A 15,233-nucleotide genomic window follows, 5' to 3' on the forward strand; every position below is an offset into this window, starting at 1 on the left:
ATGCATGTGATCATGTTTTTCTGGGAAGGGGTTTGTGACTCACGGGCTCCAGGCTTTAAAATCCTTGCCTGGCCTTTGTTTCTCTGTCTCTAACAGCCAAACAGAGCCACAATGACTCACTAGTATGTCTCTGACGTCACTGGACACAAAACAAAAACAATCAATGAGTCGATGCCTGTGGTGGTCACATTCCACATAACACTCATGTCATGGACTGTAAATTTAAGACATAAATTAAAGAAAGAATATGATATAATGTGGGATAATGGCTTTAAAATGTACTTATGAATGGCAAAATGAATAGGAAATATACTTTTGACCAGACAATTAATGTTAATGACAGTAATATTAATGTCAAAGTAAGTTTGCTTATGCTTGTACAGAGATGGATTTCTATTTTAGAAACACATCTTACTGGCAGTCACGTTAGATTTACAGATATAATATACAAAATTCAGACATGTTCGAAGTCTCAAGGCACAACACAACATCTGGTCATTTAAGTAATTCAATAATTTAATAGATTTAGCATTTTCTTGTTCAATACAGAAAGAACACACAGACATACTCTTCAGACTTTAGATTATTTGAAAAATGTGTGAAGTAAACAGTCCTAAACTGACTTTTTACCCAGCTGTTAAAATGAAACCGATCCGCATGTTCACGTGTAATTTGCATTTCATTTGAATATGTAAGCATGTCTCGCCTATCAGTCGTGGCTCTCTCCACACGTACACTCTATTTGTCCGATTGGAGTTTAGAAGCACAAATCGGAAAGCTGGTGATTTTGAGCCCGCCCACTCGGACACGTTGCTTTGGAAGAAGCAACACGGGGCGCTCAATTGCAGTGTACATTCAAAACACACCGCACTACTCAAAATCAACTGCGATCGGAAGTGTCCTGGATTTACCGCTGAACAAAAGATAGTACGGTTTGCTGCATCCCTGTGAGGTATGTTAACTTATCTTTGAATGTGTAGTCTACGTTTTCCAGAAATGGTTGAATTCGTAATTAAAGCATCACAATTTTGAAACAATTGTGAAACGCTTGCTTGTTCACAAATCAATCTGTAATTTTATATTATAGATAGCTGTATATAAAAATGTGAACGCGCATATTCTTTTAGCCTAAGTCTGGCCTTGGACACTAATCCGATGTGCGCTTTTTGTGCAGACCCTTTGACCAATTGTTCTGATTCTATAGTTCCTACATTTTGAGGGACATGATTCGAAGTATTTTAATTATTTTTTCTTTATTTGTTGTGGCGATAGGGGGATATCTTTTATTACCAATGGGCCCCACCCACACAGGTAGTGGCAAATGATTCAATATCAGTCGCATTTGTCATAAGGTATAAAAATTCGGTTCAAACGGGGTAGGTTAACTATATCCTCAGTTTGCTTTTGTGATGTGCAACTGTTGGTATGGTCCTGCTTCAGCCATCATAGTTGAATTTCGAAGTCTAATTAATGAGAACAATTTTGTTTTTACGCAACGGCAAATGCCTATGTTAAAGCAATGGATGAGGTTTAGATATCATGTCATTCTTGTGAACTTGAGCTGAGTAATAGTGGAGCTTAGTGTTTTAATGCTGTTTGGTAAATATACAAATATTAAGTTGCCCAAAGCTTTAATAGCCTACTATTTCCTATATAACTTATATACAAATATATATATATAAATATATATAAATATATACTTACTGTAAGTCGCTCTGGATAAGAGCGTCTGCTAAATGACTAAATGTAAATTTAACTGAACAACCTTTTCCAGTGGACAGTTTTAGTGTCCTCTGAATGTCCTTTGTCTATTACCTCTTATCCGACCTGAATTATATAATCAACTGCAAATCACAACATTGCTATAAACACACTACACTAAACATGGACAAATTTAATCCACACTGTGCTGGGTCATTGGTATTGGTTGTAGTATCATGTTTGAAAACCTTTTGCCATTTGTTGTAATGAACTACATGTGTCTTATACATTACATTTCTGTTTTGTGGTACTGTATCTAAAAGTCAGATCAGTAAAGAAGGCCCCTATACCCTATCCCTTTACAGTAAAAGCAACTGCCTGTTTCCTTGTGAGACAAAGATCCATGAAGCAATACACTCCTTCCTGTTCATTCTACTCAAACAAAGACACATATTTAATGAAAAATGGCAGTCATTGTTATTGAAAGATCAGACAGTAAGTATGTTCTATTGTTTCATTTATTCTAACTGTTTAGTGTATAATTACTGTGGAGGGTGTAATAGGTGGAACTGTAGCTTTACATGCTTTCAGCCCCCTCTCTGGAGTTTTGAGCCATGTGTGGTCGTCTTCTTGGAATCAATCCCTGTTATCAATTTCTGTTCAAGTATTAGCTTAATTTTATAACTGCATCATTTTTCCTGGACTTCTGCAAGTAGTGTAGTAACGTAACCATGGTTCTTGCCCAAAACAGAGAATGGCTGAGGTAACAAACATACTAGCAGACCCTCTGGGACTTTGAATACCCCAATAGAGTGTTTTTTGCCACCAAAGTAGGAAACAGGCTGTGAGTAATACCTTGAAAGGTAGAAAGGTAGTGTGCCTTCTATTTGGTCCAGAGGGAAAAGATGATGTCTACCTGTCAGTCTGTGTTGTGGCTGGTTTCTATCTGAGTTCCAATTGTCAACCCTCATTAACCTAGCCTGGGTGCCAGCCGAACTTAGCCCCGCCCACAAAAAATGTTGGTTGGGTCTGGGGTCGCTCGGTTGGGGAAAAACTATGTCCGAACAAGAACTGTTCGGACCAATCAAATTGTCAGGGCGGGCTTTATACAATGACGGACAGATGATCAACAGGAATGTAATAAACCACGTCACCAAAGAGCGCTTGGGTTGAATTCGTTTTCAACAAACATGGTTGCCGCTGGAGAGCTGAGATGTGTACATTCTGCCATCGAGTCTGTTTTAGAAGACATTGACAGCTCATTAATTTTGAAAGAGGAACAGAGAAACGCGATCAAGGCATTTGTCGATTGAAAATATGTTTTTTGACGTCTTTCCTACGGGATTCGTCAAATACTACGTTGCTCTGATTGGTTGTAGGTCTATCCAATTGAGCAAAGAGGCATTTTTTTCCGGGTTCGGTTGAAACACGCCCCATACTCACAGCCCAACGGAGTGGTATCAGACTCATATTCTGACTAGAATTATGAGTATGACAACATCAGGGAGGAGTCAGGTGGCTGAGCGGTGAGGGAATCGGGCTAGTAATCTGAAGGTTGCCAGTTCGATTCCCGGTCATGCAAACTGACGTTGTGTCCTTGGGCAAGGCACTTCAACCTACTTGCCTCGGGGAATGTCCCTGTACTTACTGTAAGTCGCTCTGGATAAGAGCGTCTGCTAAATGTAAATGTAACATCAGGCTATCATTAACCCCAGCGTGACGATGATCTCAATAAGACCACCTGCTCCACAAAATTCATGGATTGTCTTTGTTGCAATGTTAATGTTTAAACTAACTTTTTTAAATACCACAAATATGTTGTGTTTCTTGTTGTCCTTGTGTGGCTGTCCTGTTAAATGGAACAGTGCAGTAACTGCTGTTTCCTCTGTCAGGTCAGTGATGGTTAGTGCTGGTTAGAGACTGCGGCCTAGGATGTCTGCTTCAGATTCAGACAATTCTATTGACTGGCTGGCCAGTGATGATGAAGAGAATGAGAGCGAGCCAGAACCCAACTGTACCAAAAGATCAGCCCAGAAGCAAGCCCCTCTGTCCCCCAGCTACCATCCTGAGGGCAGTGGCTCTGGCTCCAGCCCTGGCTTCAGTGCTGTCAGCTGCACAGAGATACTGGGCAGCCATGAAAGTTCCCTGTTCCATACGGGGTGCCCTGAGGAGTCAAAGTTCAGAAAGACTCAGCCACCACAGAAGAGGCCTCACAGCCCCATGGTGACAAAACACTGTGGTAAAGACAGGCAGCTCACTTCCAATCAGTCGGAGGAGGACTGGCTGTTCACCAACAAGGTAAGGAGCAGCTAGATATTTACTTAGTCCAGGGGCATGAGGAAGACTGTATAAGCATGTAGAGTGTGTCCTTTCACCCAGAACATAACATACTCTGGGTTTCTTATTTTCACAAGAAGCCAGAAGCGTGACATTTCCAGTAAAACCCCTCCCACCAGAATTAGTCAGGTTTTCTAGAAATATCTGTACAAGATACGAACAAAGGGAACTGCTTAGGGGTAAACTTAAATTGCATGTGTGTACACAAAGATTGTTTATGTTTCATTGAGTTATTTTGAGAATTCTTTTGAAAGTTGTTTTTGATTTTGTTTTTTCAGTGTAGGGAATTACAATGCTACATTCAGCCACTGTCGTCAATCTTGAAGGGACTTCGCACAGGGAGATACAGAGAACGTAAGTGTATGACACCATTTTCACTTTTCTCCATGCTATAAAATGTTCCTGTGAAGAAAGTAGCTGAACAGTGGCAACAATGTGCCATTCTCTGAGAAATGTGTGTTCTTCAGTTGTGCGAAGGAGATGTCTGAGAGATCTATTGTTTGGTGTAATGCTATCAAGTAACTACTACAATTTCCTTTGTGTTCAGTGTCTACTTCAGTTATAATAGAAGCCATTTCATGTTAGGGTGTGCAAGGTACACAGAGTACCACTGTAGTTCTACATGTCCCAGGTTCTCAGATCAGTTCCAGAATTACCCACACCAAACCAGATCTGTAAAATGCTTTTCCTTTATGCATTTATACAAATAATTATGATGCTGGTGAGATTCTGTATTCTGACATAAAGAAGTGTTAATATCTCATGACCCTTGGTTTAAGGCTAAGAATGGTCTGACTCTACATTTCAGTTTGTCTGAAAATGCTTCATCTGGGATTGCTGTCAAACCCAAGGCCTTGTGTGACCCCTCACTTCCTGGCCACAGAGACATAGTCTGCTCCCCCACACACTTCACAGGAACCCATCTGCTCTACAGACTCCAGCCCTGCTGTCAAGACAATGCAGGGAAGACTCATGCTTGAGCTCATGTTTCTCTCACTCATGTTTCTTCAGGACTAAGCAGTTTCCAGGAGAGTGTGGCAATGGACAGGATCCAGAGGATCATGGGTGTCCTACAGAAGCCCTGCATGGGGTAGGTGTCCCTAGTGCACATTACTCATTTTGGAGACCACAGGCTAAATCTCTAGCCTGGCTCTGCCCTCCTACGTACTTCCGCTCAATTTTGATTTTGCTTCTGTACTAGGTCTGGCCATGAGGTAAGTAAGTCAGATGTCTCCGGTTAATTTTCTACCGAACAGAGGGAGTGGCTGTCGTGCGAGTTTGTGTTGTAGTTCCGTAATGGCGGCAGAGAAAGATGCGAGCGAAGCCATTGGGTCCGTTGTGGCAACGCTGCCGAATATCCATAAGCTAAAGCCAGAGCAAGAACAAGTTTTGTTGAGTTTTGTTGGTGGCCATGATGTTGTGGCCCTCCTCCCCACGGGGTTCGGGAACAGTTTGATTTTCCAGCTACGGCAGCTAGCTCTGTTACAGTAGTGGTGAAGAAATTGGCTAAGGCGAACGCTAGCCGATAGTAGATCCAATAGTTTTAAACTTCAACAGAGTACCCGCCTACAAGGAAGTCAACGCTTGTCAATGGAGCGAGGCCTGACTCTCTGTACAAATGAAATGTACGAGAGTCTGGTTAGGACCAGATTACTAAATCTCCCCCTGGTTGGTAGAACATGAGGAATTATGTTTGTACATTTTTTGTGTGGTACTCAACCTAATTGGCTATAAAGTATGCTTGGTCCAGCTGACATGGTAAGACACTAGTGTATGTCTGCTCATCCCCGTGCTTCTCCTCCAAGCTGGGTCCAGGTGCTCATGGTTTAAGCAGACATGGACATGATTCAGACATATGGTTCACAGCAGGTGGCACAGCGAGGGGTTACTGCCCCAACTCACACAGGATGTATTTACATTTACATTTAGTCATTTAGCAGACGCTCTTATCCAGAGCGACTTACAGTGAGTACAGGGACATTCTCCCTGAGGCAAGTAGGGTGAAGTGCCTTGCCCAAGGACACAACGTTATTTTGGCACATCCGGGAATCGAACCAACAACCTTCTAATTAATAGCCCGACTCCCTAACCGCTCAGCCATCTGACCCCCTATTTATTTACTGCAGACCACTGTATTCTGGGTAGACTAGTTAAGAATGTATTGAACTGTCCTCTGGGAATAGCACTTATTAGTCTCTGACTTATTATCTGTCCTAACCAGACAAGATAATAGGCTGTGATGCAGGGGTGGGCGGTATGAACGGTATAGAAATTTACCAGTATGAAATTGGCCTTCAATATGGATTTTGACTACCGTGCAACCGCGGTAGAGCCTTCCAGAAATAAGATTTGTCACTGCCCCATTCACACCAGGCACAGCATAAAATTACCGCACGTAACTGTAACGCAAATATTGCAATAAATCTACGCAAACATCGCAAGCAATCTTCCGCATCCTCATAAACAGTAGGCCTATTGCAGATTTACCGGCTTTACCATTCGGTTTTACGCCAAGAATACTAGCTATGTGAGAGCACTGTATTTTGTCGACAGTTTAGGCCGGTTGCAAAAGTATTATAGTATTATATGTTTGAGATGGAGGTAATGAATTTAGCAGAGATTATGAGGTTTCTACCAACCAGCTGCGCTCATTGTGATAGATAAAGAATGGGCGTGGCAGCCCTTCCCTCCCTTTCTGCCTGGTCGGTCTTGCCAGCTGGCAGCTCCTATGGCCACACAATGATAGCTGGGAACAAAGACTCACTCAGTCGCTGTTGTGGACAATCTATCACAGGAATTTAACATACTCCGAATGGTGGCCCAGCAGGTAGGCACTTGGTCATGTGACCTGGGATAATCCCTACTAGCCATGTGTCTGGAAGTCAGGGGTTAACAAGCACCGCAGTGCCTATGTCTAAAGAGACTAACGAGGACTGTCGTCCTCTGCCTATGGTATTTATTTTTGTTGTGACGCAGCCCACTGCATCCTTTTAGATGTGTATTGTTCGTGGTGAAGAGAAGTGTTGCGCACCACATCACGTGTGGGCATAGGTCATATGTGTGAAATAGACCCTAAAACGGTCACATCACTCTGAGTGCTCGTCTGTGTAGTACTGTGTGTATGAACTGTGTGCTGTGTGTTTTACAATTACAGTTGAGGCTCTGATGACCGAAGATTCTAAATCCTGTTTTCTTCACACAGGGAGCGATACATGAACATTATTCTTAAAATGGAGGAAATGCTGAAGAACTGGTTCCCCAATGTACAACCCAGAGACCAACACACTTTCATCCAGACAGAGGAAATCACCCCTGCCAAGAAAGACAAGGTGAGTTGTTGTTGGAGGGAAGCTATTTGTGGTGGTCTGTGTACAGTATGTTGACAGGGAGGGGGGGATAAAAATCTATTTTTAGAGTTGGAAGTTATTGCGATTGTCTCACTATGAACAAAGATGGAGAAGGAAATTATAATTTTATACGCAATTTTATACCCAATGTGGATGGGAAGAGATCAATTGACTTCTAAGGGAAATCAGATCATCTGCCTTATACATTGAGGTTAATGTCAATATGGGTACTACTGTAGCCTATACAGGTTGTGAGTCTGACATACACTTATTTGATTTGTGCAAATATGCTAAAATACAGAAGTTAGAATGACACGTGTATGTTATGTCCTGCTAGCACCATGGTTCCAAATTGGACCATATCAGTGTATGCATCATTAATACGATCTTTATTTTTACCCCAGCTGTCGTCCTCCACCACATCTCTGCCCAGTGCAGTGGCCAGCCCCGTCACAGACCTCACCCCTCCAGGAACCTATTCCGTCAGTAACCTGAAATGGCTGCACACCTCCCCCATCTGCTCCCCCAAAGCAGAGCATGGGGGGGGGTTGAGGCACCTGCAGTTTTCCAGAGCGCTAACGCAGGACAGTGCCGTGTCTTCCAGCACAGACAGCCATGCTAAGATGGACTCTGTGCCCAGCCGGCTGCCATTGCCTAAGATCAACGCTCCCTGTCTGGAGAGACTGCTCAAGTCCAGAGAGAGCATCATTGGCCGCAAGGGTGCGGAGGACAGAACTGGCAGCAGCTGGTCCTAGTCCATACAGGGGGCCCGGTGCCCAGCCTTGCCCACCCTAGCCTGGAGCCAGTCAGCTGTACTCAGCCCATTCCAGCCTTTAGGAAAGCTTTCACAAAGGACACAACAGATACCATTCCAACATGGAAGTAACGTCTGTGAACAGGAATGTCTTCATCTGACATCACATCTGTTTTTAGCTCCCTTTGTTGATCAGTTTTGTTGCACCTACTTTTGAATTGTATGCGTGAGATGTAGAGTGAGCGGGAAGGATGATATTTGCATCTTGAAATATCCACAGGGCCATGGTTTGTTTGGGATTTCACAGATGAATTATTATTTCAATGAATTGACATTGACACAGCATTAATACATGTGAAACAAGCATTACTTTTCAATGGGAAAGTAATGTGAGAACAAAGTTTGTTTGGATCGCATCAAACATTCAGATGTGTCTGCGATCTCCATGTAGTTGTGGGTTGAATGTGAAATTGAGTTCCATGAATCCACTCAAAGTCTTTGGTGTGACTGTTAATCATTTGTATACTTATAAATAAGTCTTTGGTACAACGGTTCTACCTCAATCGAGCACCCAGTCAAGGTTAGTGTGTAGGAACATGAGTGCTACGCGTTCGAACATGAGCATCTCACAAGATATGCAGTGAGCCAAACAGGCTGTAATGGCAGGGTCTTGATGAGTTATTCTACTTGTACAGAGGATGCTCTTTCCTCTGGGATGCTATGTTCGACCAACTACTGCCATTGTAAAGAATGTGAACTGCAGATTTCATTGGGTTCTCCCAGTAGAAGGCAAACAGTGCCTAAGTCAAACTGTGCCTGTAAGCTGGTTTTATAAAGACATAGAAACATCGAGAATACATAAACTTACAGTGTGTAGACATCACCAATTCTCAAAACTCCTGCCATTTCCTGTATCAAGTAAATTATTTGATTCCTGCCAACTACTTTCTGTGGTAGAATTAGGACAAGACTTGTTTCAGTTGCCACAGATCTAGATGGTGTTTGACCAGCAGAGAGAGACAGAACGTATTTATGTAAATATTTCAAAAAAGGTTATTTTACCCTGAAAAGTGGCCTTTACAGTGTGATATTTTATACTTTCAAAATAAATGTGGTTATATTTGTTTGACGAATAAGAATAAGACGAATAAGAACAAAACTAGAATGCTGATAATTTCAATGGCGAGTCATTTGGTAAGTAGTTCAAAATATCCATGGGCATGTATCTTTAATGCAACATTTAAAGATTATTCGGTTAGCACACTCTTAACAGTATAAATTAATGGATATTTGCTATCCACCAAAAGAGCAACAGCCAGATTGATGTTTCCCCGCTTGGCCGATGTGGCCATCAGCCCTGAGGTCAAATAAGGTTGTTGTGTGTCAGTAAGTCATTTAAAAATGTTGGAAATATACTTTGTTGGTATTGAATCTATAATGATTTTGAATATACATTTGTTTAAATCAGAAGTCACAATGGACTTGCACCTATTTAGTCATTTTCCTCTTAGCACCTTTTAGTGTAATCATGTGCAGATGAGTACAATGAAAGTGACTAACATTTGGAATGGTTCAACATGCTTTTTTGATGATGATGCTTACCGGCTGCAATGTTGGTGTATTCGCCATGCTAAACTAAACACAGGGCTCTACTATGCGACCAAAATGTGTACGGGTGCGACTACATTTTTTCCTAGGTCGCACCGGTGCACCTAACCTCCTCGCATCCGCTGTCTCTCCACAAACGAAGCGTTTATTATCCTAAAACGGAACTGACACTCATGGTTGGATCATATCGTGGTCTAAACCAATCAGAGACAGAGATGGGGCGGGTCTTTGCCTCTGATTGGCTGTGGTCCAGATATTCCTGTAGCTCCGTGCTGTGTGATTGAAATTACGACCTGAGCACCAGAGTCAGTTTAGCAGACCTGGGCATTGTATGGCCCGCGGGCCATAACCGGCCACAGGCTGTCTCAATCCGGCCCACGTGAGGTAAATCAAAAATGTAAAATAAATAAATGTGTTGAGCGGTAGTAAATATGTAGTCCTGAAAGACTACAGTGATCAGGCGATTTACATATGTGCGCTTGCGCAACCTCACCGACAGGAGAGTTAGCTGTTGGTTAGCCCTCGAAAATGAAAAACTTTGCCACTGATGAACTTTTAACAAGACATGGACTTCTAAGTATCTGTTTACTGAGGTCAAAGTGAAAGCTGTGAAGAAAAAAAACTAACGCGGACATAATAAGAACTTGACTGATTCAGTGGGCGCGGGCTGATGGTTTGCTAGTTGAACTGCAGACCCTGATCATTACCTGTCAGCTGTCCTTCGCATATCCACCTCAGACATTCAGACAGATTTCGATGCACTTGTTCAAGCCCACTGGATTTCCCTCACAGAACAAAATGAACTGAAAAAACGTATTGCTTTTTGTATAAAGTTGATCAATTCCACATCTTTAACATACTGCAAAACAACTTTTCAGTGTTTGTGAAGATTAACTGGTTACAAATAAAATGAAACACTGTTGTTGTTGTTTATACTGTTTATTACTTCTATAATCTTTCCTATTTGACCTACACCAAAATCTAAAATATTTATATAAATATTTACAGAATATCCTTATTCTTCTGATAACCAGTAGCAGCTAATCAAAATATATACTTTACTGCTTTTTACAATGGGAGAAAATGAATAGTGAGCAAATTGATGAGGCCCTCCAACACATTTCAGGTTTCTCATGTGGCCCCTTGTAAAAATGAATTGCGGACCCCTGAGTTAAGAAGCTGGGCCATGGAGCTAACCCATGGAGCTAGGATTTTGATGCTAGGGAGAGTGTGGCAAGATGATTTAGCCAAGGCCATAGGGCAAGAAGGCCAAATTACAGGTGTTGGCCATCTGAAGGGCATGGGACAGCAAGGTGGGACCCGCTATAAGACTTTGAGCCATGAAATGTTAGGTCTCAGTTCAGGGAAGCACTTTTAAACTGTAGCACTTTCTATTTTGAAATGTTTTATTTTGCTTAAAATGTTTTAGTTTGGTAGCTCAGTGAAGCACTTAAAAGATTTTTTTTTATATATATACAGTATGGTTGTGCTTCAAATAAAAAATATATTTACCTACACCTTATTCTTGTTTAAGATCATTTACATAAGATATATGAATGTATATGGAGCGTGATAAAAAGGTGACCTTGAAATTGTGGCAACGCAAGGAAAAATTTGGGTGCACCTACATTTTGTGCTGGTGCACCTAAATAAAAAAGTTAGGCGCACCAGTGCAACCAAGGCAACAAGTTAGTCTGGAGCCCTGAAACATGAGCTGGACACACTGGATAGATCTCAAATGTTGGCTGGGAAAGTTAAGCGCAAAACGTTAAAAAGATATGGATCTTTCACTCTAGAGTGTATTATTTACTGCCAGCTTTCATTTCGAATGAAAACCACTAACTATATTGAGTGATTTCGCGGCAGTTCCCTGCCATTTAGCTGCACATTGTCCAACTAATGCTAGGTTTAATGACTGGTCGTCTAATTAAATATCCGTATACATATTTACATTAAAAAACTATTCAACTTACTACGACTCTTATCCATTAATTTATACTGTTAAGAGTGTGCTAACCGAATAATCTTTAAATGTTGCATTAAAGGTACATGCCCATGGATATTTTGAACTACTTACCAAATGACTCGCCATTGAAATCATCAGCATTCTAGTTTTGTTCTTATTCGCTGACGTTCTTTGTGTGATAGACAGACGAAAATGTCCAATGATACTAGACACAGAAATGGCTATATTTGATTGACTTAGATGGTTTTGGGAACAGTGTTCCCGCCTTCTTCTACGGAGACACAAAACTTTTTTTTACAAGTACACGAATCTTTTTCTTCTACGGAGACACAAAACGTTTTTTTTACAAGTACACAAATCTTTTTTGCAAGTTACAAATCTTTTTTGCAAGTACACAAATCTTGCCTTCTTCTACGGAGACACAAAACTTTTTTTTGCAAGTACACGAATCATTTTCTACAGACACAAATCTTTTTTGCAAGTTACAAATTGTTTTTACAGAGCTCGCTCTCCTGGCACTAATTTCACGCCATAGAAAATCAACCTGAAAATCTGACTTACGTACCTCATTGCCAGACCAAGCCTCCACCCCTCGCCCCTCGGCTTGAAGCAACGGCCCCGGTGGATGTTGGTGGTATTGCATTTCTTGTTAGACTTCCGGCTCTTCCGGTCGTTTTTATTCTATTAACTCCAGTCAACATTTACAAAACTATCTCCCCCAATTATTTTTGTTCGATTCTCGAACCTGGCTCATACTACTAGCTTTTTCATAGAATAATTTTTCCTGATTTTTGCTAAGTTTGAAACCAATCCGAAATGGGTAAACTAGCACCCCATGTATTTGCTTACGTCAATAAAAGTTGCCTGCAAATGTGCTCGCAGATACTCACAGGGCACGAGCACAAAAATTCACATTGGCCGATAGCCGATTTACCTGGAGCTGAAAGAAATGGCTTGAGTTGCCTGCCCTGTTGTAGCAAGTTTAGCAAATGGTTGTCACACATACATGACATGTTGTTAATATAGTTTATTCCCGTTATTGGTGGCCAAGCAGCGAAGCTGCGAGGCACCTATTGTTATTGTTAGTATTATTATTATTATTATTTATTATTTATTATTTATTATATTTATTATATTATACTTCTTAAGACTGGGTGTCTATGGCAGGCCCTAGAAGCGCTTGGTCGAAAGTTGTGAAATTTGGCACACTCATTGGGGACAGTCCCCTGGTCCAATTCACAAAGTTTCATGTCCCATACTCGGGCACTCTAGCGCCACCAATGGGTCAAAGTTGGAGTTGTGTTTACACACGCAACTTTTAAACCGTATGACCCATTTTCAAAAATGAGGTACCATTGGATTCCCTGGATCAAGCCGAATTCAATGCACACTATGGCGTCAATTTCCGGTTTATATATTTTCCGCTATTTCCGGTTTTATCAAAAACCTTTGAAAGCCTACTCCTCCTACAATCTTTGTCAAATCTTCTTCAAAATTACCAGATATGCTCTTCAGACCAAGCCGCACAAAAGTTATGGTAGAGCATTTTGATACCCACAACCGTTTGTCCGTGACAGCCAATCAAAATCAGCAGAAAAGCCACCAAACAGGAAGTGAAGTCATATCTCAGCAGTTGTTTGAGGCAGTGAAACTAAATTTGGTAGGCCGCCTCGGAAACTCATTCTGAGGATGTCCTCCAAAGATTGTGTCATGTGACTAAAAGGGGGCGTGGCCGGAAGCATAAACGTGTTTTGGCTAATAACTGTTGAAGTGTTTACCTTAATAAAGTAATTTCTTTGTCTGTTGATGTCTTGTGAGATATCAAGCCTGACTATTAATAACTTTTCATAAAATTCGAACGGACGTGGCCGCCATTTTGGATTTCATGGAAAAGTATAAAAACCTTTTGCACGTCCCAATTTTTGTCCAATGTTTACCAAATTTGGCAAAGATGATCTTTAGACCCAGTTTCACAAAAGCAATCAGAAGAATTTTCAATTTTCAAAAACGTTTGTTCGGTAGAGACGATCAAAAGCGGTGGCGAAGCCGCCAAACGAGGCGCAAGAGCATATCTCAGCAACCATTTGCGTGATTGTCACCAAACTTGGGTTCCATCGTTCCCATGAGGAGCAGAGGAGGCCTGCAGTGTTATACCAGAAAAATAACTTTGAACTATCAGTACTCTTGAACGCAAACATATATTTCAACCAAACTTGGTGTGTTGCATGAGTGCAACAGGTTGTTGTGACTTAATTGTTGCACAAGTGCTATGGAGGCCATGTCCTGCTCTGGACTGCTTGGCCCCTTCATTGCTGCTTGCAGCTATATTTATTATTATTATTATTAGGGGCCAAGCAGCGAAGCTGCGAGGCACCTATTGTTATTGTTAGTATTATTATTATTAGGGGCCAAGCAGCGAAGCTGCGAGGCACCTATTGTTATTGTTAGTATTATTATTATTATTATTATTATTATACTTCTTAAGACTGGGTGTCTATGGCAGGCCCTAGAAGCGCGTCGTCGAAAGTTGTGAAATTTGGCACACTCATTGGGGACAGTCCCCTGGTCCAATTCACAAAGTTTCATGTCCCATACTCTGGCACTCTAGCGCCACCAATGGGTCAAAGTTGGAGTTGTGTTTACACACGCAACTTTTAAACCGTATGACCCATTTTCAAAAATGAGGTACCATTGGATTCCCTGGATCAAGCCGAATTCAATGCACACCATGGCGTCAATTTCCGGTTTATATATTTTCCGCTATTTCCGGTTTTATCAAAAACCTTTGAAAGCCTACTCCTCCTACAATCTTTGTCAAATCTTCTTCAAAATTACCAGATATGCTCTTCAGACCAAGCCGCACAAAAGTTATGGTAGAGCATTTTGATACCCACAACCGTTTGTCCGTGACAGCCAATCAAAATCAGCAGAAAAGCCACCAAACAGGAAGTGAAGTCATATCTCAGCAGTTGTTTGAGGCAGTGAAACTAAATTTGGTAGGCCGCCTCGGAAACTCATTCTGAGGATGTCCTCCAAAGATTGTGTCATGTGACTAAAAGGGGGCGTGGCCGGAAGCATAAACGTGTTTTGGCTAATAACTGTTGAAGTGTTTATCTTAATAAAGTAATTTCTTTGTCTGTTGATGTCTTGTGAGATATCAAGCCTGACTATTAATAACTTTTCATAAAATTCGAACGGACGTGGCCGCCATTTTGGATTTCATGGAAAAGTATAAAAACCTTTTGCACGTCCCAATTTTTGTCCAATGTTTACCAAATTTGGCAAAGATGATCTTTAGACCCAGTTTCACAAAAGCAATCAGAAGAATTTTCAATTTTCAAAAACTTTTGTTCGGTATTGACGATCAAAAGCGGTGGCGAAGCCGCCAAACGAGGCGCAAGAGCATATCTCAGCAACCATTTGCGTGATTGTCACCAAACTTGGGTTCCATCGTTCCCATGAGGAGCAGAGGAGGCCTGCAGTGTTATACCAGAAAAATAACTTTGAACTATCAGTACTC

General features: G+C 41.5%; 1 protein-coding gene across 5 annotated transcripts; it reads left to right on the top strand.

Moving 5' to 3' along the window:
• The first annotated feature begins 808 nt into the window (after positions 1 to 808).
• On the top strand, positions 809 to 9,265 carry LOC134021079 (circadian-associated transcriptional repressor). Of its 5 annotated transcripts, XM_062461552.1 has the most exons (8): positions 852 to 952; positions 1,273 to 1,311; positions 2,067 to 2,196; positions 3,594 to 3,999; positions 4,317 to 4,392; positions 5,050 to 5,128; positions 7,241 to 7,367; positions 7,790 to 9,265. In XM_062461552.1, exons 4-8 carry the CDS (start codon positions 3,634 to 3,636, stop codon positions 8,138 to 8,140), a joined length of 999 nt encoding a protein of 332 aa, XP_062317536.1. In that variant the 5' UTR covers positions 852 to 952; positions 1,273 to 1,311; positions 2,067 to 2,196; positions 3,594 to 3,633; the 3' UTR covers positions 8,141 to 9,265. The 5 variants fall into 5 exon arrangements, with proteins under 5 accessions (XP_062317534.1, XP_062317537.1, XP_062317536.1 ...); XM_062461553.1 differs by lacking the exon at positions 2,067 to 2,196 and having other exon boundaries at positions 845 to 952; XM_062461554.1 differs by lacking the exon at positions 1,273 to 1,311 and having other exon boundaries at positions 854 to 952.
• The last annotated feature ends 5,968 nt before the right edge of the window (positions 9,266 to 15,233 follow it).

The sequence above is a fragment of the Osmerus eperlanus genome, chromosome 5, assembly GCF_963692335.1.
Source record: "Osmerus eperlanus chromosome 5, fOsmEpe2.1, whole genome shotgun sequence".
Taxonomy (NCBI): domain Eukaryota; kingdom Metazoa; phylum Chordata; class Actinopteri; order Osmeriformes; family Osmeridae; genus Osmerus; species Osmerus eperlanus.

What these genes read in the sequence shown, in the direction of transcription:
- LOC134021079 (XM_062461550.1), top strand. Translation starts at nt 3,634, where the DNA reads ATGTCTGCTTCAGATTCAGACAATTCTATTGACTGGCTGGCCAGTGAT. An exon ending in ACTGGCTGTTCACCAACAAG is followed by an intron (nt 4,000 to 4,316) that starts GTAAGGAGCAGC and finishes TTGTTTTTTCAG; the next exon opens with TGTAGGGAATTACAATGCTA. An exon ending in CTACAGAAGCCCTGCATGGG is followed by an intron (nt 5,129 to 7,240) that starts GTAGGTGTCCCT and finishes TTCTTCACACAG; the next exon opens with GGAGCGATACATGAACATTA.